Below are 24,833 nucleotides of genomic sequence, written 5' to 3'. Positions count from 1 at the left end.
GAGTATGATGGATTTTTATCTATACTCTTATATACTTTTAGTCAATGTGACACTAGTACTTAGTTATATTTTTTGAATAAGTATGTTTATTCTTTTTTTTTTTGGAATTTCGTAGAGATGGCTAGGGACACTCTTTCCAAAGGTTCAAGGAATAAGAATCATTTCAAGCGGAGCTTACCGCATGAAGGTTGGGTAAATGACCATGCAGATCCTTCTCAAAAGGGAAAATGACTTTGTTTTCCCCATGTTATGATAACTGGTCATTCAAGATGAGGAAACATTTCATCTATGGAGTTGAAGTTTGTCGTGTATACACCGATTACTGGTCCTTTGAAGGCGTAGGATACAGAAAGGGATACATCACTTGATATGACGGCTTTGAGTAACTATCCTTCAATAACTGACGTACTCCCTGGAGATGAGATTGATACAGAACGCCAACCATCTTTATGTCATCATTCGCATCATGATCAAACTCGTAATTGTCCACAGGCTATTTTGGCGTAGAAAATCATGCAACGCTTCACTCGATGGGGTTCGGATATTGAACATTGAGGCAACATTTGATATCTCAATGGTTTTTGGGACTGGATGTAAAACCCCGAGTTTTCAATTCGTATCTCGAGAAAAAATAAAATGTAGAATTTTGATAAAATCTTGAAAGTGAGACTTAGGGGTAAAACTTTAGGAGGTTTCTAATCATTTTTAAGGAAATCTGACCTCACCATTGGATTTAAAATGATAAAAAAAAAATACTTTAGCCTGTAAGTACGCTCAAAAGCGAGTCCGAATAGAAAAGTTGTAAAATCCTCAATTACCGAGTCAAACCAGGTTAAAATAATAATTTTTTGCTAGAGTAAGAATTATTAAGATTCGATTACACCATTGGGTTTGTAACGAAAAATTATTGAACATAGACTACTTATTTGTCATTTTTGGATTACAAAAAGTCGAATTATCATCAAAAACGAAAATGACGTCAATTTTAGGGGTCACCTCAGACCAAAAATGTAAACTTTTGTTAAAGATAGAATTTGTAGAAATTGACTATATCATTAGATCCGAAACAAAAAATTAAGTGAAATAGAGTATTCATTCATTACTTTTGGAGTCCGGACGGTTAAGTTATCGTCGATCAAAACAATAGGCAAAATACTGATTTCGTCCCAAGATATATATAAATAAATTTTTTTTTATTTTTTTCCACTTTCACCTTCACTTTAAACGACCCAAAATCAGCCAACCTTTTTAAAAAAAAATTCATTTTTTCTTTGACTTTCATCCTCAAATTCATTACGAACGGCCCGCTTTTGATAACCGATGCAGAAGAGACAAAGGTCCGCAGGCTCGACATCTACAAAACTCACCCAAGATCTCTTCATTTCATCTTCTCTTTCACCCCGTATCGTCGAAAATCAGCCGTACATATATACGGGAATTTTGAAACTTCAACCTCAGATTTCATCAGTTTTGAGGTCAAACCGTCCTTTACCGCAGAAGGGAGAAAAGACGATGGCATCGAAATCACCAAGTCAGATTCAAAAATCAGCCACTTTGAAATTTGATCTGTCTCGATTTTCGTATCATTTGCCTCGATTTCAGTGCACGTGTTTGGATCATTTCACACAGAGATAGTAAGGAACTCTCAATTTCTATTAGTAATTGTAGATTGTGAAAATTACTTTTAGGATTTTATTAAAAATTTGTGGTGAATTTTCAAAAAAATAGAATTCAATCGATAATTTCAAATTCATGCCAGAACTTGCATATTTGATATCTTTAATTGTATTTTTTTATAAATTATACATGGGTAGGATATTTCAACGGGCTATTTTTGTCAGTTGGGTCATATGCACCGTTCGGATCCCATTTTAATCTAAGTGTTGTACCTTTTCAATATTATTGATGAAAATGAATTTCATAATTGGAAAAATGATTTAATATTCAATGAACTCAAATTGGGTTGATGAATATCAGAAAGTAGATATTTTGTTTGAAAGATTGAAAACGATAAATATTAAAAAAAGGGAAAAAGGGTATGAAATGGTAAAATGTTAGAGTCACACTCGAGGGGTGATGTCTGCATTTTACATTGTTATGTTGTGTGTAGGTTGGTGAACGGATATCTAGGGATAATGTTACTGGTTGCATGTTTATTTACTTTCTGTTAGCGCGAGGTGCTGTTTACTTTTTTGTTCTGTTATTTATTTTAGGCCGTGTGGCCACACTTACATTGTAGGAAACTAGATATCCATTCTCAATCTTGTATTGTTAATTTCTCTTTTATTTTCAAATATATATATATATATATATATATAGCTATTTTGTGAGCTGTTAAAGAGTCTGTGAATGCCTAAAAGGATAATGCGTGATATCATCCGGAGTGGTGTACTATCCTGGGATGTACGGTAGGGACCACCAAGCTCATACATGGTATGAGACGCGTATAAGAGTGGAGTTACAACTGGAATCCGGGTTTATTCCTCTTTATCTTTACCAGCGAACTTGTAATGTAAAGGTGGTCATATCCGAATAGTTTGTATATTTGGGAATCACATGCACGCCTGATAGGCATAGACGAAGATAATTAGTCAGTGATCACTAACAATCTATAGTAGTCGAACGTTCTGACACATCGAAAAGAGACCCATTGCTTACGGTCACGTCAAACGGCCAGCCTGAACCGGATAAATGGTCAACCAAGTGTGGTAAGTGCAGCGACCGGCCACAAAATCAGGAACTAAAAGCCAGAGAAGAATTGAAACATCATGTCCCAACTGGGAGCAATCCAGTCGTGAATCCCAACACTCTAATTTCAGTACTCCACCATAGTGTATTATGTATCTGTTACCTTACTTTGATATATAAAATGAAATGCATGTTTAATGTTTCTATTTGGTCAATTAGATTTGTATATAAAGAAAATGCTATAGTGAGTACTGTTGATTGATGTAATGTCAGTTTTAAAATGTTTAGTTGCTCATCCCTAGTTATATGTATCAGTTAATCATAATTTATCCTATAAAACTTTGCATATGTTAAAATGATTTAGTATGCTTATTCGTTCATGCTAGAAGAAGTTATTAGCAGAAATTGTTTGTTTCCTTACTAGGTAACCATTGTTACTCATCCGTTCCTTCCTATTTTTTTAGCTTCAGAGCCTACCATTGGTGAGGTGGGCGTAAAACCAACGAGTGCAGATTATCTGGTGGGTCAGATAGACGACCAGAGTCTGTTACCTAATGAGTACTGGGGTTATTTCCCCTAGTGCTGTCAGTTCGTCTAGAAGTATTTTGGATTTTGTATTGAGTGTTAAGAATTTTGTTAGAGTGAGGAATTTCTGTATAATCATGTGTATAAATTTCTTCTTCCGCACTCTGATCTTTTGTACGTTATTAGATGTCTATAGGCTTCCACTAGTATTATATTTTGTATGTATGTATGCAGGATTGTATGTTATTTATCAGGTGCAGGTTGATTACCTTGGAATGCTAACAGACCATGTCGAAATTTCGAGACGCCACCTAATGTCTCGAGATTTGACATGGGGTTTTGTGTTAGCATTTGGCGGGACGCCACACTAGAGTTATTTGTTTAGGTGGGTTGGACTTCATTTTCCTCGGAAAGTATTTGGTGACCTTGATACTGACTTTGGACCTCCGTATTTGGTTCGCACAACTGGTGTTTCCAACTCTTACTTTTGTTGGGAAGATAGTACTAAGAATGCAAGGGGATCTAATCATCAACATGAATTCTAGTAATTTTAAATGGCATCCTAAGGAGGTTTGTCCGTCAAAATGTCATAAAAGGTTACAGATTGATAATGGTGATGAACCTTCTGAGATTCAAGCCTTCATGATAAGTTGTCGTCCTGGATTTGTGGTGTTTCGATATGGTAATATTTGCGAGGTGGAAATGTATAGTCCTTACAAGTTTACTCGTCAACAAAGCTTTCGTCAACGTATCCCTAGAACTTCAATTCCTTTTACAAGATCTGTAGATATGATAGAGTTACACAATTTGTAACTATCTTTAACCCAGACCAAAAGTCGAGTCAACTTTTTTATACCTCCTAAAGTACAAGACATGAGTCGATAATTTGATATGAGTTATAGAGATTGATGGGTTCAAGACGTAGTACCTCACTTGGATGCCCTTGATTTCCGTCTTCTTGAAGATAGTGTCTCCGTTCCGAACTTTAATTTTGATGAAAGGAAAGGAGTTAAAGATCATGAGGCGCATCATACATTGTTTGCCACGCAAAAATCTTCTCGAAGAAGAAGAATAGAACACACGCGACTTGATGAAACGCAGAATGTCATTACGGAACCTAGATTGAAATTGCGTTTCAAAAAAATACTACCGACTCCAACGATTACTCAAACGGAACAAGCCAACATTCTTGGGGTAGATGTAGAACAAGTTGTTCATAGATCAAATCCCGTGGATTCTTTGAAGCCTGTTGTTCAGAATTAACTCAAAGATACGAGTGCAACTCTGGATAGGCAAGAAGCTGAAGCTGAGAATGATGTGTCTCCTATGAGAGATAATTTTACACACTTTTTTCTTTGTTGGAAATTTCACATTTCTTATGTATATATATACATAATTTTTTGTGATTTAATTGTTCTTGCAAAATCATCAACCTATATACACTCCATTGCCTATTTTTTTGCCCTAGAGGATTTTATAGTCCTTCCTACCTTCTCAGGTATGGGAGATGTTTAGAATGTCAGTCATCTTAGTAAGGGGATTTTGAAATTGATTGGTATTGAATACCCTTCAAAGAGTGATGGGGACGAGGTTTCTTCATGTCCTCATCAAAATTCTTGTGGCACTCCATCAACTTTAACTACACATATGAATCCTATCGCATTGGCGTTAGCTACTTTTAATAAGTTGGTTGATTCATCTGTGATTGCCCCGAAACTGCGTGGAATGCTTACTGTTTCTACCCAAACTCGACAAGCTTCCTTGCATGATAGTGACATCGACTTATGCGTTCAACACGCATTACATAGAGCTAGTGATGAATTCTTTCGATCTAGAATTGAGTTGATGCTCAATATTGGTTTTTCCAATCTAAGATAAGGGCAATCTCTTCATATGCCTGCCATCGTCTCTTCTCTTAAGAATATTTTCAAAATTGACCCTATACCTTTTGTAAATTTCTTCGAGTCGCTTATAGTTGGAGTGGAGGCGTATCTTTTAAGACGAGAGAGGGCTTTATCATCTTTGTCAGTAGATGATAGGGATCTTCAGCTATCCATTTTAGACTAGGAAACTCAACTAAAACGTCAATCAGTGGATAGTTTACGTACACAACTGATTGAAGCTAAGGAGAAAAGAGTAGAACTGACTAAACGAGAAGCTGAGTTAGAAACTGAGTTGACTCAAATCAGAGAACTACTACCACAAGTTGAAACTTCTGAAATGTCTCTTAGTACCCAAGTTCGAAAAGAGGGGAGGCCCTACTTACTGTTGAAACGGAGTGCACTCGCCTATCTAATGTTTCAATCATTAATGATGATGAAGTAGCTACTTGCGAAGCAGAGAGAGTCTTTGAAGAAGAAGTTTTGGAATCTTACTTCTTTATATTAAGCTTATTTTATTTATTTATTTTTTCACTGTATAGGACTTAGGAAATTATAACATTGTTTATTTTGTTTAAAATTAATAAAATTCCCTTCTTTCCTTATATAAGTATTTTTTTTATGTGGTTGAACCTGAAGTAACTTTACAAGCCGCCTACGTACCCAAAATGGGATCAAAACATGACGTATTTCAGATGGATAATGCTCTAAGTTTTACCTAGATTGCCCTCTCAAGTTTTCAATCTAACGAGCTCTTTCATTTTTTTTTTGACCATTCACAGTTTTAACTCATACGGGTCAGGAGTATCATTTAGTTTAAGCTCGTACAATAATGAGCATTGTCAAACAGTTTAGACTCATGTCGATGAGCATTATTCTTTTAAGCATAGTATCATTTGAGGAATTTGCCATTAATTGCACCAAGACATAATCCTTCCGGTGTTACAAGAAGATATGCACCATTAGTGTATACATCTTTCATTACGTGAGATCCATCCCATTTCGGATCAAATTTCTTTTCAGAATGGTGTGAGAGAATGATTGGTCATTGTACGATGAGAACTAAATCGCCAACTTGAAATAAACGTGGTCGAACTTTCTTATTGAATGCACGTGATAGATGGGCTTGGTAACACTCTAGTTGTTGTTGTGCTTCCAATCTCTTTTCGTCCAATGCATCAAGTTTAGCTAGATGTAATTTGGCATTCCCGTCGCAAACTAGACCTTCTTGGATTGCAATCCTTAATAAAGGTATCTGACATTCCAAAGGGAGGATAACTTAACTCCATAAACTAATGAGTAAGATGTAGCTTGCGTGGGGGTACGGTATGAGGTTCTATATGCCCATAGTGCTTTCCCAATTCGTTCATGCCAATCTTTTTTTGATTTTGAGACAACCTTCTCAAGAAGCTTGTAGAGAGTTTTGTTGTAGGCTTCAACAAGTCCATTTGCTGCAACGTTGTACATTGTAGAGCATCTTTACTTGATGTCAAACTTCATGCAGAACTGATCCATTAATATATTGCTAAAAGACTTTCCGATATTATTTTTGATGAAGTCAACCACCATTTCTTTTTTGACCTCTCGAAGGGGAATTGCTTTAGCCCACTTAAAAAAGTAATCTATTGCAGCAAGGATATAAAGATGTTGTCTTGAAGATTTTGGGAGTGGTCCAACGACATCAAGTCCCCACCCATCAAAGGGCCAAGATGCGATTGTAAGATGTAATGGGTCCGGTGGTTGACGAATGTAATCCCCATGAAATTGGCAAACCTTACACCTTTTTGTATGGTCTAAATAATCTTTCACCATAGTAGGTCAGTAGAATCTTATCCTCTTCAGACTATGATAGAGTTTCGGCCCTGACTGATGTGAACCGCATATTCCAAAGTGTGCTTCGTCTAAAGCATCTCAGATTTCATCATCTTCGAGACATCTCATTAAGATGTCATCGAAAGAGCGACGATATTACTTATCGTTGAAATATAAAAATCGAGATGTCCTACGACGTATTGCAATTTTTTGTTTTAGGTCGTCTATCAGCTTCCCATGTTGTAGATAATCAATAACTGGTTGTTTTCAATCTTTGACTTCAGCTATTTCTACGGTTTTTACTTCATGCGATTCGTAATTTTCATTTATCAAAAGAGGTAGTAGCCACCTATGGCAGATAAGGATACTCATTGTCTCTCCCTCTGGCATAGTCAAACTTACAGCAAGACTAGCTAAAGCGTCAGTCTGCTTATTTTTAGCTCTTGATATATTCCTGATGATGACTTCTTCAAATTGACTTATAAGTTATACAACATAGTGGTAACAAGGCACTAACTCATGCTTTTGAATGTCATACTCTATTGAGAGTTGGTTATTGACAAGTTGCAAGTCTCCATACACATAGAGTTGGTGTAGCTTCATCTCTAAACCGAGTTCTAAACCAATGATTAGAGATTGGTATTCTGCAATATTGTTTAAACATAATTTTGTCAAAGCAAACGAGAACAGTAATACCTCATTTTGTGGGGTGATAAAAATTACACCTACCCCCGCTCCATCTTTTCTAACTACGCCATCAAAGAACATTCTCCAAGCTGGAAGCACATCTATAGAGAATATTTCTTCATCAGGCAAGTCATGAGACAATTCTCATTCAGCTGGAATAAGATGATCAGCAAGAAAGTCGGCTAATGCTTTCCCTTTTACAGTCTTTTAAGGGATGTAAATAATCTCGAATTCTAATAAGAATAAGGCCCATTTAGCTAGTCTTCTTGACAAGACTGGTCTTGTCATGATGTACTTGAGCGAATCAGCTCGCTCGGTGAGTCGGATTGTGTGTGATAACATGTAATACCACAATTTTTTTGTAACAAAAATGAATGCTAAACATGTCTTCTCGATGGGTGAATAATTTACTTCTACTCCAACAAGAGTTCGACTCAAGTAGTAGAGTGCACATTTTTTTCCTTCGTCATTTTCTTGAGCCAGCAATGCTCCTAGTGGCATTTCTTGCGCACTAATATAGAGAATCAGTGGCTTCTCGGGAATTAGTGCAGAAAGAATAGGAGGCTTGAAAAGATACTCCTTAATACTTTTAGAGTATTTTCACAAGCTTCATCCTATTCAAATGATGTATCTTTCTTCACCAATCAACTGAAGGGATGACAACGCCTGACTAAGTTTGAGATAAATCTACGAATGTAAGCAAATCGACCTTGTAAACTTTTGAATTCATGAATGTTCTTTGGTGTCGGCATCTTTTGGATAGCTTCAATCTTATTTTGATCGATTTCAATACCACGATGTCGAACCACGAATCCCAAAAATTTACCCAAGGTAACTCCAAAAGTACATTTTAATGGATTCATCTTGAGCTGGTACCAACGCAATTTGTCAAAAGTATCACATAGATGTTGTAAGTGATCTTCTCTTTTCTTGGACTTTACTACTAGGTCGTCAACGTAACATTCGATCTTGTCATGTAGCATGTCATCAAAGATCTTTTGCATAGCTCATTGGTAAGTCGCACTAGCATTTTGAAGTCCAAAAGGCATAACTTTGTAACAATATACACTTTTTGGGGTACGAAAGGTCGTGAGTTCCTCATCTTTTGACGACATTCGAATTTGATTATAGCCAAATGATCCATCCATGAAAGACAAAGCTTCATGTCCTGTGGTTACAACAACCATAAGTTCTATGATTGGAAGTAGAAAATCATCTTTTTGACACGCATTATTCAAGTCGCGAAAATCTACACACACTTGAATCTGTCCATTCTTCTTTCTTACCAGAACTATGTTGAAATCCAGGTTGGAGACTTTACTTCTTGAATGAAGCTAGCTTCTATCAACTTGTTTCTCAATCTATGATACCAACTCTGGTCGAAAATAACGTTGTGCCTATTTTATTGGACAAACTCCGTGTTTAATTACGAGTTGATAAACAGCGATCTTCGGGTCAAGTCCTGGTATTTCTTTGTAAGTCTAAGCAAAGACATCTTTGTACTCTTGTAACAACTTGAAGTACTCGGATACTTCATGCTGGTTTAGAAGAGTGCTGATGAATGTAGGTCGCGGCTCTTCAATTGTCCCAAGATTTATTTCTTTCAAGTCGTCGACAGTAGCTTGTCCACCTTCTTCAAAGATCGGTAGAGCATTTTTGAGTTCTTCATTTGAGGACACAGAATTTTTTTAGGGAATTTCTCAATGGTAATGTGATTTACATAAACAAGATCTTCAGAATTGTCTATCCCCATAGTTGAAACTTAACTGTAGCCCATTTGATTTGTGAGGACGATAATATGTCGCTTCACAACTAATGCATCTGATATCGAGATTTTTAAAGATGCTTGTCGTTTCATGCGAGACGGAATAATGCTATGCAAGCCACTCCTATCTTTATGCTCAACATGTTTATTTATTTGCTTAAGTCGATGTCGTGATTCCCTTTATATTTTTACTCCAACATTCTAACCGAGTCTAGATAATGCAGATGCACAAGGTTTATGAACTTGTACATTATGATGATCATCTAAAACACCCAATCAGTCAAATACTGATGTGGTCGAGATATGGCCACCAATTCGATAAAAAACTGATATGCGTGGAATTGGTGTGTCTTTAATAGACTCATCGATAACTTCTATTGTAGTATGTTGTGAAGAAGTCGTCTTCGTCTTAGAAATTTTGATTGGCGCTTCTGGCGTATACTCTAGCCCTACTCGTGTGAATGAAATTTTTTCTCCAGCTCGAACAAGTTTGACTTATTTTGCAGTTAAGCCATGAATTTGATCAGTTGGTGGTAGTTCACCCAATCGTACGGGTTCACCTTTTCCTTAACCGACAATTTTGAATAATTTTGAAATTTTATGATCGAACCAACTTTCAGACTCAACCTTCGCGATGTTTGTGATTGATGTAGCTAGGATAACACTTTTCATGGGTATCCTTTAGACGTAAGATTTCTGGAAAGGTGTAACTGACAGGGTTAACTTTTCTTTCAGCATCTCCAATTCAACTTTAGAGACAGAAGGCTTGGTCTTTGAAAAAATCTCTTCGAAAGGTGATTGTCCCGGCTTTCGTCGCGATTGTGGCGCGTAACGAAGCATTGGGGTTGGCAACACAACTGCTGACGACGCGTCTATTATTGATTGACTCACATTGATCCATTGAGTTTCTGGTTCTTGCATCTTTACTTATTCTTTCTAAAGCTGAGAACCAGGAGAAATCTTCTCGACATCATTCATAGTATGCTTTCCTTTGTCAGTTTTCTACTTACTATAAAGGGGTACCGAAACTAGAAGTACTTCTTGAATGACGTCGTCTCCAAAATAAAATTTTACATCGGTAAAATACGTTTCTATCTTGTCAAATGGTTGATCTTCAACTACTACCCATTTTTGTACACCATTTTGGTAATACTTGAAACACTAGTGTAGCGTGAATGGTACTACTTCAGTTTCATGCAACCATGGTCAACCGAGAAGTAAGTGATATGAAGTTTTACAATCAATCACGTGAAAAAGTGTTGTTGACTATAAATCTACGATAGAGAGTTTAACTCTTATCATGCCGATAGCTCTTTAACCCCCTAAGTTGAAGTTCTGAATCATCAACTTACTATGAGCAAGTTAATCCGGTGAGATGCCAACCTGTTTCGTGGTATCGCAGAACCACAATCCAGGAGGATTCTTTGAACTTTATTCTCCCTCACATAATCTATGACGTAAAGAGGCCTATTGTGAGGTCGAGACCGCAATTGGAAATCCTCATTAGTGAAGGTGATTATGGCCATGCACATACCGTTTTATTGTGGATCTATGTCGGATTGAACTTCCTTTTTTGATTCAGTTGAGCTTCACGTTGAAACATGCTGAATTTTTTTGAATTCATTGGAGAAATCCAAGTTGACTTGCGAATCTTTTGTTTCCAAGGTGATATCGTTTTTCTCAAATCTCTAATCTCATCACTAGAAGTAGTAGGATGTTCTTTGGACCTATCACCTATATCATCTTCTAGCACTTCCGCCTCTACTTGGTGACATGAAACCGTGCAGACTTCCTTCAAGATCTTCTTGGGTAAGAATTTTAGAAGAGTAATCGGCATATGGGGAGGTTGTTGAAGGACGTTTTCGGGGTCTGCGGGTGGAACTCGAAAAACTTTCTTTGTTGCTCTCTTTCGTTTCTTTGACCCTGTATTTGATTTTGTCTTTCTTCTATTTCTCTTTGTCTTTGAAATAGAAGGAGTTGGCACATATGTAGGGCATCTTTTTCGACGAGTGACAATTATCCACCCTTCTTCATCAATTGAAGCAGATTGTGAGATATTCAACTTTGAATTTGAAGTCGAATGAGATTGTTATCCTTGTTGAGGTGGAGTAGAAAATGTGATGATTTTTCTTTGATTTGGCCTTGCCTCCAGCATGGGATGGGCCTTTTCAAGGTTCGAATGTATGGACATGAATTGTGGTGGTTTAAGTAAAACTTTGGTGATTTGAGGAGATAGAGTCTGCGTTGCATACTGACTTGCCAAGAGTATTGGATCAAAAGATCCAAAGGTAACAGAGGTCATGTTGAAAGTAGCAACATTTTCAAAACAGTCAAGTTCAATTTTCCCTTGATGTGTCAAATCCATAATCTTTTCCTTGAAGACAGAGTATTTTTCAATCAAGTAACTAATCACCCTATGATAGCGACAATACTTTGGATCATTGTCACGACCTGCTTCCTCGGGTATTTTGGGCACTAGAAGTTCAATGAGCTTTAATTTTAACAGCTCTTCGAACATGCCCAAGACGTCAGCATCAGAAAAATGGTACTTTTTTACCTCTAACATTTTTAGAGTTTTCCAAGCTTTTCCTTTTTCTTGTGTTGAATCAACTCGTGGTTGATCTTCTCTTCATTTACTTATGATCTTAACAGGTTTGCTGGTGGTAGTAAACAAGACTTTTTTAGTTTTGAAGACTTAACATCCTTCTTTTCTTTCGAGACTCGCTTGGTCCTGGAGTCTGATGCACAACTATACTCTGTTCCATATCGCGGGCTCGAATAGCTAGCTCTTCAAAAGTGTGTGGCTTAATTCTTTTCAAGATGTAGAGGAGTTGTTAGTGCATCCCTTGAATACACATCTTGATAGCAGAAGATTGAAAGAGTCGATCCATGCAGTTGAGGGAAAGATTTTTCCAGCATTCAATGTATTCGATGACCGGTTCATCTTTCCTTTGTTTGACGGCAACAAACTCCACCATACTCACCTTTCTTATGGTGCTGTAGAAACGGCCAAGGAACACTCTTTCGAGTTGATCCCAGCTGTCTATTGAGTTGGGTTCTAAGTCGGTGTACCAATCGAACGCATTGCCACGGAAGGAGTAGACGAATTTTTTCACCATGAAGTCACCAAATGTACCAGCGTTGTTGCAAATTTTGATGAAGTGGGCAATATGCTGCTTTGGATTGTCTTTTTCCTCGAATTATTGGAATTTTAACGATTGATATCCCGTCGAAAGACGCATTTGTTCGATTCGTTGAGTGTAGGGTTTGGAGTAAATCAATGAGGACTGTGGCATGCCCCCATACTGAGCACGAATATTGTCAGTAATCATTGTTTGTAGCTGTTGAACGAAAAGTGAGACAATAAACCCCTGTGGTGGGTCTCGCGTAACTTTACGTGAGCCAGCATAGTCTTCTCTCTCTTCTTGACGCGGAGTTGTGTACACTTCAGGAGTGAATCGTAGAGGATGCGAAAGTCTAGCATTTGATTCATTCTCCTTCTTTTTATGCTCCAAACGACTAACAAGGGTTGCAATCTGGATGTCTTTATCCTCCATTGCTTTTGTCAATTTGTTGATGGTGTCTGCCATCTAAGCAACTTGTTTCTCCATTGTTAGCGTTCCAGCTGTCATCACTGCTTTGATAGAAGTGTGAGTTTGTGATGGAGAAGTGATCGATAGGGATCTAGACAATCCCTCGCTTGACTTCGAATCAGATCTAAAATTTGAAAAATCGTCTTCTACAACGTCCACCCACGATGCCTTCGTTGTGAGTACCATTTTTGTGGTACGTTTCTTGGAGTAATGCTAGAGAGGCTCCACCAACTTAGATCCACCAGTTTTCGTCATTGTTCGAGTTACATGATGATCACAACTGATAGCCTAGGCAAATTTAAGGTTTGAATAACTGATTTTCTTACATTTCTCAACAGTACCTGATGCGATAGCGTTGACGTTGCGAGATGCCATCGATGTTTTAGTTGATGTTTTTGTAGTTGACTAAAAGATGAAAGGTTGAGATGGTCCCACCGAACGTGCTAGAAATTTGTCGACAATAAATTTCAACAGATCTACTTCGAGATTCATGAAATATGATTACAAATGATTTTATTGATTTTTGATGAAAATGAGATACAGATCTCAAATGTTTCCTCTGATTAATAGTCAAATACAAAAAGATGATGATGATATATGTAGTTTTTTTTCTCTCCGGGCTTCGTGTTTTATCGACTGAGAAAGTTGCTTGGGCGATGGCTTTACTGCGTACTTGATCTTCTGTAGAGGCTTCTGTAGATTTTCTTCTCTCAGGGCTTCTCGCTTTATCGGCTGAGAAGGTTTCCTTGACTTCTGAAGAAGGGCTTTAAGCTTGATCTTCTCTTTAATAGGAGTTCGAATCTCTGAAGAACTTTTACTTTGTCTCTGGAGAAGGGCTTGAGAGCTTCTTCTTCTCTAGAAGGAGAACTTCTGTCTTCTGAGAGAAAGTGATCAAAATCCCCCCTCAATAAGAGAGGGTCTTATATTTATAGACTTAAAGATAATTTAGTTTTTCAATTATACCCCAACTTAAAGAGATTTAATTAGTTTGTTTAAAAGCTAAATTTGTCCAGATCCAATTTTAAGGATTCTATGGATTATTATTGGGCTAAATTCATTTATTTGGGTGCAAGGCCCAATATTTAATGTAGATCACTGGAATTTGCTAAATCATGGGTTTTATCTGCAAAAATCCAAACCCAAACCATATGAGGCCTGTCTCGATTAACATATCCCCAATTTAGATTTATGGGCCCAATTTTGATTTGGTGGGCTTTTTGTTAACTTAGAAGGTTGTAGGGCCCCATTTAAATTTTGATGCCCACAAACCTCTTTGAGGATTTTCCCAACTTCTGGAGAAACTTCTTATAGTATTCACAAAGTCATTCCCAACGACATCCCAAGCATCTTAAAAGAATAGTGTTGTGAACCCATCAGGTCTGGGAGCTTTGTCTCCATCCATGGTCCAAATAGCTTCCTTGATCTCATCTTCATTAACTTCTCTCCCCAAGAAGTCTGATTGGTCACACAACAAGATTTCCTTAAAATGAACAACACTCAGAAAATGGCCCTCCAAGTACTGGTCTTGACATGATCCCAAAAGGTTTTTGAAGTGGTTAACAATTTCCTTATATACCTCTTCCACACCTTCATTCGTTTCAGCTACAGCTCTTCTACTGATATCCCTCCCCCCAATTTTCACGTCAGCTCTAAGGACCACATTGAAGTCTCCCATGGCTACTTAAGGAATAGAGGAGTACTTATTAGAAACTACCCTAGGTCCTCCCACAACATTTTTTTCTCTGCAATCTCATTCGAACCATAGATAGTAGATAGGATAAAAAGACTAGAGTTCTCATACTCCTCCATGAGATGAATAGTTTGAGTTGATGAGGTCACAATGTGAAAAAAGCTCAAATTTGACGACCTAGGGCCGTCAAATTTCATAAATTCAATGGACCAAGAGGTTGAATTGGTGTCGAATTTTTCATTGTCAAATATTTTTTTTAACGGACTGAAACTGTTAAATTAATAAAGGATACATGGGAGAAATTCGACAGCTCTAAACCGTCAAATCTGAGAACATCAAGAATTTTGACGGACCTAGGCCGTCAAAATTCAGTTTCTAAAATTCATGGGCCTTGGCCCATCAATTTTTCTATCGAAATTTCCAGTTTTCACATAGTGGGTGATATTCTGCACCTTAACTCTCAATGGGTCCCATAACACCCATATTCTCCCACTCATAACATGCTCATAATTATCTATTTCCCCATACCTAGTAGAACAAACTCACCATTATCTGATCTTGTTAAAAAGCCAAATCCAGCCCCATTTTTGAATAACAACCCATCTGTGTTCAGCTTAACATACTCTAGAAGAGGATGAATCCATCGAACTGATGGCTGTAATTTAACTTTCAAGGATGTTGTACATCCCCATCTTCGAATAGCATTCAACTCAATAGGACTTGTTGTGGACAGACCTTCCAACCGACTTCTAATGCCATTTATACGACATAAAATTTCAACGCTAAGACCATTACCATCAAAGATTCTCCTATTTCGTTCTTGCCATACATGGTAGATCGTAATACAAAAGGCAAGGCTAATCACATTAGTCAAATTGATATCTTGAGTAAGCACATCTGACACTTTAGGACCCATCGAACGTATTTCTGATTTAGTAATCCCCACAACTGAAAGAATCCTTCTCCAGACCTCACCACTCTGGGAACACTAGAATAATGAACATGTTCATTATCCTCACAATCTTTTCGACAAAGAATGCACTAAGAAATTACAAAAATTCCTCTTTTCCTTAGGTTTTCTGCCATGAGAAGGCTCTCTTTCATAGCTAGCCAAGCTATAAGATAATGTCAAGGAACTCTCAATCTATTACACACGACTTTAGGCCATGGAACATCATCGCCCAGATTTCTAATTGAATCCCAAGCCTATTTGCTAGTAAATTTCCCACTCATGGTTAAAGTCCAAATGATCCTATCCTGCTCATTTGGTCAAGGTAGGTGATGTGCTTCAACTTGGTCAGCAATTTCAGTTAATCGAAGTTCATCTCGCATAAGACCGCTCCAACCATCCAACCCCACAAAATCTCTCATCATGGCATTGATGTTGCTATTCATCCGGTGCATTGGCCTTCTTCCAAATTGATCTATTAAAGGACCCCCATCCAACCAAGGGTTCTTCTCCAAAAAGCTATTGAGGACCCATTGCCCACAATAAATCTAATATGCCTTTAGCCAGATCTCAAACTTGAAGAATACCTTTCCAGGCCCACGACACATCTTGCAAGGGACGACACCTCCAAATATAGCCATTTCTAATATATCTGCCTTTAATCCAAGAACTCCAGAGATTATCATTATTGACGATTTTCCAGAAAAGTTTCATAAGACCAATGACATTCCAATCCCTCAAATTCCTCACTCCAAGTCCACCTTCTTTTAAAGGAAGACAAACTTTAGACCAACCAACAGGGTGTAACGTTGTTTATCATAAGCATTTTTATAGACCTAAGATCATAAAATGCAAATTGATGACTTTGTGTTAAGGGCCATCAAATGACTTGGAACATTAGAAACATCATGTGAATTCTTCATTTTCTCAATATGAATTATACACTTGTGAAGACTTACAAGTATTCACTTTTTTTATCTTTTATTTATGTTTTTTGTGATAGGGGTGTACACAACTAGTAAGAGAGAGCTTGCTATGGTAGAGACTCTAGGCTAAAGGTGGCAATGTTGTTGTTAGACTTTTGAGTTTTTTTAGTGGGACTTTATATTTTTTTGCTAAGTAATCAGTGGATTTGTAATGGATTTCAAAATTTGCCATCAAATTTAAAGCTTTGTTTTGTGAATATGATAATTGATTGATCGGACTGACATATACCCTGTGGTATTAGGTTACCTATGTAGATTATGGAAATTTAGGTATCAAAAAAAAAAAAAAATTAAATCTATATCATTCAATTAAAAACGTAATGGAAGTCTATGAGAATCTATAAGGTTCTCGTAGAGAATGCTATGCAAATAATAGCATTCTAATAAAAAAATGGACTAGTATAAAACACACAATGAAACTTTTAGAATGTTATCATAAGTAAACAATGGCGTTTATAAATGCTATAGAAGGGTAACCTTTTATGACGCTCTCAACAAAACACTATCGATGAAGGATAGCATAGAATACAATTATGTTCATAAAAACTCTATGAAAGGTAATAAATAGCATTTTTTGAACGTCATTAAAGGTTTTTTTTGTTGTAGTGATCTAAGGTAGGGAACTCTTAGATCATCCTAATAGTTGTAGATTTCGATGCATCCTAGTTTTTGAAACCCAATTTTCTAGTTAAAAAATTAGGTAAAAAATGATATTTTTACAAAGATCATATTTTAAATATGTTGTTAGATGTTTTAGGGATGTATTTATGTTGTACAAATGATTTTTTTAAGTTTGGTTGAAGAAAAATCAATTTCAAGTCAAAAGAATCGTGTTTTTTTTTTTTTGAAAAATAGCTCATGTTGCAAGTGGATTATGTCGGTGCCACCAACATAACTATCGATGCCACCAAAATAAAAATTTTTGCCACCGACAAGGCCATCAGTGCTGCCAACAAGAAAGTTTTTGTCATCAACAAAAACTCTTTTTTTGACCTTTTTTGGTCATCTTCTTTCAAATGATTTTTGGTGTTTAAATTTATTGAAAAAATTACTTTTATCTCTTTCAAAAAAGTATACAAGATTTGATCGAAATTGAGAAACAAAGTGGTTTAAATGTTAAAAAAATTTGAGGGATCGCATTGTAACTGTGATGTTTTGATTTTATAATTAAAAGTGTAGACTCACTTTGGGGGTGTGTGACACGTGTGTTGGCGAGTTACTATCCGGGGTTAACATTTATTTTTTGTTATCGCGAGGCAATGTTGCATATTTATTTATCTTTCCATACAAGCAATGATAATGAGTTTGTTATTTATGATTGTCGTGTTAGGCGATTACATGGTAGGACATCAGATATTCATTCCACATACTTGTATGTTATTCTTTTCTATTTTATTTTCAAAAAGAAAAGTGTATATGTAGTTATTTTGGGATATGTTAAAGGATTTGTAAATGTCTGAAGAGATAGTCTGTCATGTCATTTCCAAAGTTACATACTATCTTAGGATGTATGGTTGGGATGGTTAACTCCTATGTAGTAAGAGATGCATAGGAGAGTAATATTACAACTGAGATTCAGGATATTCTTTTCTATCTTTACCAGTGAATTATGCAATGTAAAAGTAGTTTGTGGATGTATAAATGTTTTTCAAAAATCATATGTTCGTCTGATAGACTTAAATGAAGATGGCTAGTCAATGATCATTAATAGTCTAGAGTAGTCAAACATAGTGACACTTTGTGAAAATACATGTACCTTATTATCACAGTCAACAGTCAACCTGAGTTGAATAAATAGTTAGCCAATTGTGGTGAATGTAATGGCCGATCATAAAATCAGGAACTAACAATGGAGTTCTACACCGGTGAAGTCTAGAACAATCGGATTCTGACTAGGAGGTATCTAATCGTGATTCTCAATACTCTTTTCAACTACACTACCACTTCTCGTATTTAGATATGTTAAATATATTTTATTGAATTCATTTGGATTATTTACAAATAATTTAAATAATGTTCTATTTATATTTCCAACATAATTGTACAATTTTACTCTTATTTAAATTGAAAAAAAAAAAACTTACATATGTTTCAAATACTTTAGAAGGATTTTAAATTCATATTTAGAAAATTATAAGTTAAGATAGTTGTTTACTTGCTGAGTAACTCCCTCGTTACTCACCTTACCATTTCAATTGCAAATCCACCCTAAGCCGATGAGTACCTCGAGGAGCTTCTAAAGGAATTCCAACTCCACTCTTAGGTGAGCATTGAAACTATTTTAATTAGTCCAGTTACAATTTAAAGTCTTTTGTTCTTCTTTTGAGTGTGAGAGTAGGATTCTGTCATAGGTGAAAGGACTTTTATATATTGGTGATGTTTATACAATTTCCTTTCTATTACTAATATTATAGTCTTTATCATGGAGTACTCTCTATTACTCTGGTGGTTATGTTAGATAGTAAACACACGTTATTATTAGTTTCTATTATTTTTCGTTGTTATTTATCACCATTTAAACTTGTTTGCCTATTTATATTATTATCATCTATAGTAATAGTTATTGATTGCCTTGGGATTCTAACACGGAATCAGGATTCTAACACGGAATCATGGGGATTCGTGTTAAGATTTGAGGGCACTACAGAAAAATTTCTCTACAATCTACCTATGTGTAGAATTCCCTAGTAAAGTTTTTTGGGATTCCATTATCTCCTTTGCCATTCTTTTCATTAGAAATAGTTGAATTCTTCAGGAAGATTTTCTTGGAGAAATTTGTTAAAAGGTTTCTTTTTGTGTTGGATTTGATATTTAAATTGTGATATTAACGGAAAAGTGACCAACTTTTGACGAATTTACGATTCTGACTCACTATTCATTTTAATTACCAAAACGTGATCGGTAACAAATTCGAAGGTTTTAAAGTGACTATTATGCAAGTTTAAAGTGACAAATTAGCAAGTTTTAAGTGACTAATTGGTAATAGTCATGTTAAACCTACGGAATTCACTTTAAACCTATGAAAAAGTCACTTTAAAATCTCCGCATTCACTACCGTTCACGTTTTTTATAATTAAAATGAACAGTGAGCCAAAATTGTAAATTCCTTAAATTTAGCTCACGAAATGGTAGTTCACCCTTTTGAATTTTGGGTGATTTAGAAATACCCCCTTACATTTTTCTAAATATTAGAGATACCCTTTACGTTAAATCCTAGATTTTTCTATCCAAAATCCCATCATTTTCAATTTTTCCAAATATCTTATTTAATTTTTCTTCCTTGGACGAGTTATCTTCCACTTCTAGGGTAACTTTAATCAATACAACTTTATTTTAATCCATCATTTTCTACCTTGCCTTCTTTATAGAATACCTTAGATTTTTCAACCCAAATTCATCACTTCATACTTCCTTAAAAATTCTATCTTGCCTTGAAATTTAAAGGTTGAAGAGTTAAAGAAGATAAAATCTTAAGACATATAATAGATGAGGGTTAAAAAAATTATCCAACAAGGTTGAAGATGATTGATTTATAGAAGAAAAATCTGGGTTTTTGACTTGAGGTTGAAGATGAGGGTGTTCAAATTTTTTCCTCTTAGTATGTGTAGAAGACTAAGGTAAAAGGATGCATGTTATCATTTTCAAAACATGAGGGGTATCTCTAATATTTAGCAAAAGATAGAGAGGCATTTCTAAATCACCCTTAAAATTTTGAATTCACTGACCGTCCATTTACAGTCTTTAGTTATGAAAAAAAAAAAGAAAAGGTATTTTAATTTTTCTGAACCTAGTCTAGACCATAAAATTTAGAGGGCTGAGGTGTCATTTAGGCCAACATGCCAGGCTACATCTCCCAAACAGTGACAATGTTGGGATTCAGGGAAAATTGGGCAACGGAGAAGTTTGGAGAGAATTGGCAAAAATTGAAAAAGTAAGGGAAAAATAAAAACATTCCATTACTCAACAGACTGTTAAACAAAATTATAAAATTTCATACTAAAATATAATATAAAAATGTAATTTTCAAAGCTTTGTGAATAAGTTTGGATACAATCCCATTGAAAAAAATATTGAATTAATCGTGACGTTTAAAAAAAAAAAGAGAATTTTGTCACTATTCTCCCAAATGAGGATCGGTCCAGACTCTCTTTAATACGTGTAGCTGAATTGAGTCCAAACCTTATTTATCTAGTCCAAAACGTTGGATCACTGCCTCGTGATTCACACCAAGAGCATGCGATGGTTTAGATGTGAAGTGAAGAAAGTTACAAGGCTCGTTGGCCAATTACAATTTGTTATATGGATGCATAAGGGAATTATTTCAGAGATTTTTTCTATTAAATGATGCACATAGACCAAAATTCCTCCAAAATAGATAACATTAAATTTTTTGTGATGGGACGACCCTGCCTTGAGAGTTGGGAAACACTTTTGAACCATTGCTTCAGAAACAAGGGAGGGATAACTTGGGTAGTTTGGCACTTTAGCTTAGAATTTAAGGAAAAAAAACTGGAGTGGAAAAGGAAAGAATAGATTCTAAATGATTGGTCTCAGTTATATGTAAGGAGGAGGAGAAGAACACGACTTGCTTAGTTAGATCCAAAGAAAAGCAAATGGCGAACCATTCGTGTATTAATGTAGTTTCGGATGTCAACAAGTATTCTTCTTCAATTCCTTTGATTGGCTTATATACAGCGACAGCCACTTTGGTATGTTTTCTATTAATGATTTGTGATGTATGGTTGTGTCATAGCAAACCATGGTTGCCTTGTCAATTATTCTCACTCAACTCACTTACTCTCACTCTTCTAGCAATAGCTACAAAACTTTCTATAGATCTCACCACTTCAATGCCTTCTGCTCAAGATCAATTATCCAAACTTAGTGGCACCACTTTGATATGCATGTCCATGGGCTTTTTCGTACCTTCTCTTGGAACTCAGAGTTGCCATGAACGTCTTTTCAACATGGCCTCCCTGACCATCTTTGTATTAACTGTTGTTGTCAATGTTATCATACAGATGGTCACAAGGGTGATCTTGGCGTTCATTGTAGAACATGTCATAATCTTATCTTGTATGGTTCTTTTGCTTATTGCATTGTGGGATTCTACTGCTAGACTTTATGTAACTTCTGATATTTGCCTTGATGAAGTTAAGGTGAGACTTGGAAAGGGCAATCCTCAAAGTTCCGAGAATGAGTGTATGATCTATCGAATGAAGTCATTTTATTTATCTAGTTATGAAAACAATCCTCAATTGTTACTCATTAATAGCCCACCTGGTATGACTTTGTGCATGATTCCCACACTTTGCACAGTGCTTCTATCATATGCTGCCTTTAAATCCCTCCTTCTTAATAAGATGGAATTTCATTGTGGGATTTCGTATTATAGATGGTCAATCTGGATGGTGATTGTGACTCAGATTCTTACCATCGTAGTATGTTGTATTGCAACTGGCTATAGATGGTTTACTGTGATGAACAACATTGACTTTAAGGAAATCTGCGATAGCATAGGAGGACAAGATACACCAGATTTACTGTATATCGATGTTGCGTCAAGTTTCAAAAGACTAAAACTTTTACTGAATCTTAAATTTGGCTTTGGTGTTTTTGTATTAGAGATCATCGTTGTAACACTATTCCCTGCATTCTTGACTTTGTTTGCTGCATATGTGATGAGAGTCATTAAAAAATGCTTTGGGAAACAAAGAAACAGTGAATCCATAGATTTGGTGAGAGAAAAACAACTCTATATCAAGTGGAATATGGGATTAGTACGCTGGAAACAGAAGAAAGCTGATGATGATATTAAGTGGTTGGTCGAGAAATTTAAAATCGATTACCAAACTCATATCTTCCAATTTTTTTGCAAAACTGCCCCATCTCAAGAGTTACTAACTAACAGACTTCAATTTTCATCACAAGATAGAGTATCTTGTCTTTCGACGGTTATCCTTGTAAGAATGGCCATTGTTTCTTTACCGGATACCATGAGTGCTTCTCTGATTCATACCTTAGATGAAGTCTTCGAAATCATTTATTTCATTGACAAGAAAATGAATGTCGTAACCGTCCATAATAAAGTTAAATGGATGGTGGCAAAATATATCTGGAAGCATAAAAAATGCATCAAACCATTCGTAAAGAAAAATTGTTCTGAAGTTATTATGAGAGCTATGGATGGAGGGTTTCAATCTCAATTTCAATTGGACTCACTAGATGATGCACTTGGGATCATTGAAGAAATACCATTAACACAAGAAAAGATAAAGTTTGTTGTACGTGATGATGTACATGCTATCAACGAATTTATCATCAGTTGCCGACCGTGCACGTCAATCAAACAGTTATACCATCACATCGAACAATTATTTGTGGACATGTTGCACATTTTCCTCTCTCAACTCCCACAAGACATATTCAAGCATATTGTTGAGAGCCCCAATGAACAATGCGAAGAAAGAGCAAGGCTTTCCTTGAAATTCCTTTGCAAACTTGCATCATTGGAGGACAAAGTTCTTTGGTCATTTCCTATTGGAACTGGTATCACTCGCTTGATTACACCTCAAGGTATCACTCGTACCGAACCATTGGAAAGAGATACGACTACACATATTGCTCTTCAGATAGCTAATGATGGTGAAACTCAAGAGCATGCTTGAGCTTCATGGTATTCCAAAAACAATGAAGGTATGTCTCTTTTTTATTTCATAGTATCAGTTTAAGCATTTTATTAGTTCTTGTGTTTTCATGACCATTTTTTTTTTTTTTTTAATTCTACTTTTCCTTGGGAAATTTATCATCAAGTTGACTTGACTTGACTTGATGTATACTCATGCCACTAACTTAAGCAATTGTTGATCGCAATGTCATTTCAATTATAGTCAAACTACTTTAAAAACTTTTAATGAAATTTATGCAAAAAAAATCTATTTTTCTCATTTTTATTTATTATTTATATATTTTGGTATTTTATTAATATTGTTATCCATGTTAAAAATAATATTGTCAACTCAATTATAGTGAAACTACTTTAAAAACTTCTTTTTAATTTTCTAATTAAAAATATGTCAAAAAAATCTATTTTTCTCATTTTTATTAATTATTTAAATATATTTTATTTTATTATTATTGTTATCCATGTTTAAAAAAAAATATTGTCCCACTATAGGAGCAATTATGTTGATCCATCAGTCTTCAAAATTTTCATTTGACATACTATTTGTAGACCAACCTTGAACGCTTTCCCTACCATTTTATAGACCTGCAAACCGAAAAAACAACTTTAAGGGTAATTTCTATTCATTGGATATTTTTTTTATTGAACGAGAGGACCTAATTGAGTTTTTTCCAAGACTACGATTGAAAATAAATATTATTGAATCCAATGGTCAGAAATCGCAGATCGTGAGAATTTGTTCTAGAAAATGTTGTTCATTCACTGATCAAAGGAACTCACTACACATGGTTCTAAAATGCATGTGACATTGATTCTAAATATTGGATTTGTATATTTGATATGTTCTTACTTATTGGATCAATATCTATTTCAACTTATTTTAGTTTGGTAGCTTTCATAAGGTTCTTTTAGTTCGAATAACTCTAAAAATCTTCTTTCCCTAATGATTGTGATTGTTTTCATATACCTTACAGTTATGTAATGAAGGAGCAAAGAACAAGAAGAATGAAGAAGCAGGGGCGGATTTACAGTGGGGGCAATTGCCCCCACAAGAATTTCTAAAAGCCATAGGGAAGTATTAATAAATTTAAATTTTTTTTTAACATTCTACTGCTTTGCCCCCACAAAAGTTTTGAAAATTTTTTTATTTGTAATTTGCCCCCACAAAATTTTAACATTCTACTACTTTGCCCCCATAGAAAATCAGAAAATTTTTCTATTTGTAATTTGCCCCCACGAATACAAAATCCTGGCTCCGCCCCTGTGAAGAAGCAGCCTAGCCAATCGACTCCACATAACTTCTTTGGAGAGAGCACGATCGTTGAGAAGGCACATCAATGTGATCATTGCAAAGTTTAAATTTGATTTTGTGTATGTTTTTCAGTTGAATGCAACTTGTTATCTTCCCCTTAAGATAAATAAACATATTTGGTGACATTTATTTAAATATTTTCAGATATTCAGATCTTCTATGATTTCCTTTATTTCTAGTTTTCTTTGGTATCTAATATGGATAGTGTTCGACAACTATCCATAAGGAGCTAAACTTTTGTCCTATGTGGCTAAAAGTTTC

General features: G+C 35.6%; 1 protein-coding gene across 2 annotated transcripts; it reads left to right on the top strand.

Annotated features, from left to right (window-relative positions):
• Positions 1-1,774: 1,774 nt before the first annotated feature.
• On the top strand, positions 1,775-24,833 carry LOC147382450 (uncharacterized). Of its 2 annotated transcripts, none has more exons than XM_086428311.1 (2): positions 1,775-23,271; positions 24,248-24,833. In XM_086428311.1, the coding sequence occupies exon 1, from the start codon at positions 21,189-21,191 to the stop codon at positions 23,241-23,243; it is 2,055 nt and encodes a 684-aa protein (XP_086284437.1). In that variant the 5' UTR covers positions 1,775-21,188; the 3' UTR covers positions 23,244-23,271; positions 24,248-24,833. The 2 variants fall into 2 exon arrangements, with proteins under 2 accessions (XP_086284437.1, XP_086284436.1); XM_086428310.1 differs by having other exon boundaries at positions 24,235-24,833.

This window comes from Akebia trifoliata, chromosome 16 (genome assembly GCF_017979445.1).
Source record: "Akebia trifoliata isolate Shusen 1 chromosome 16, ASM1797944v1, whole genome shotgun sequence".
In the NCBI taxonomy this organism is placed as follows: Eukaryota; Viridiplantae; Streptophyta; class Magnoliopsida; order Ranunculales; family Lardizabalaceae; genus Akebia; species Akebia trifoliata.
This window is presented reverse-complemented; position numbering and strand designations above follow the sequence as displayed.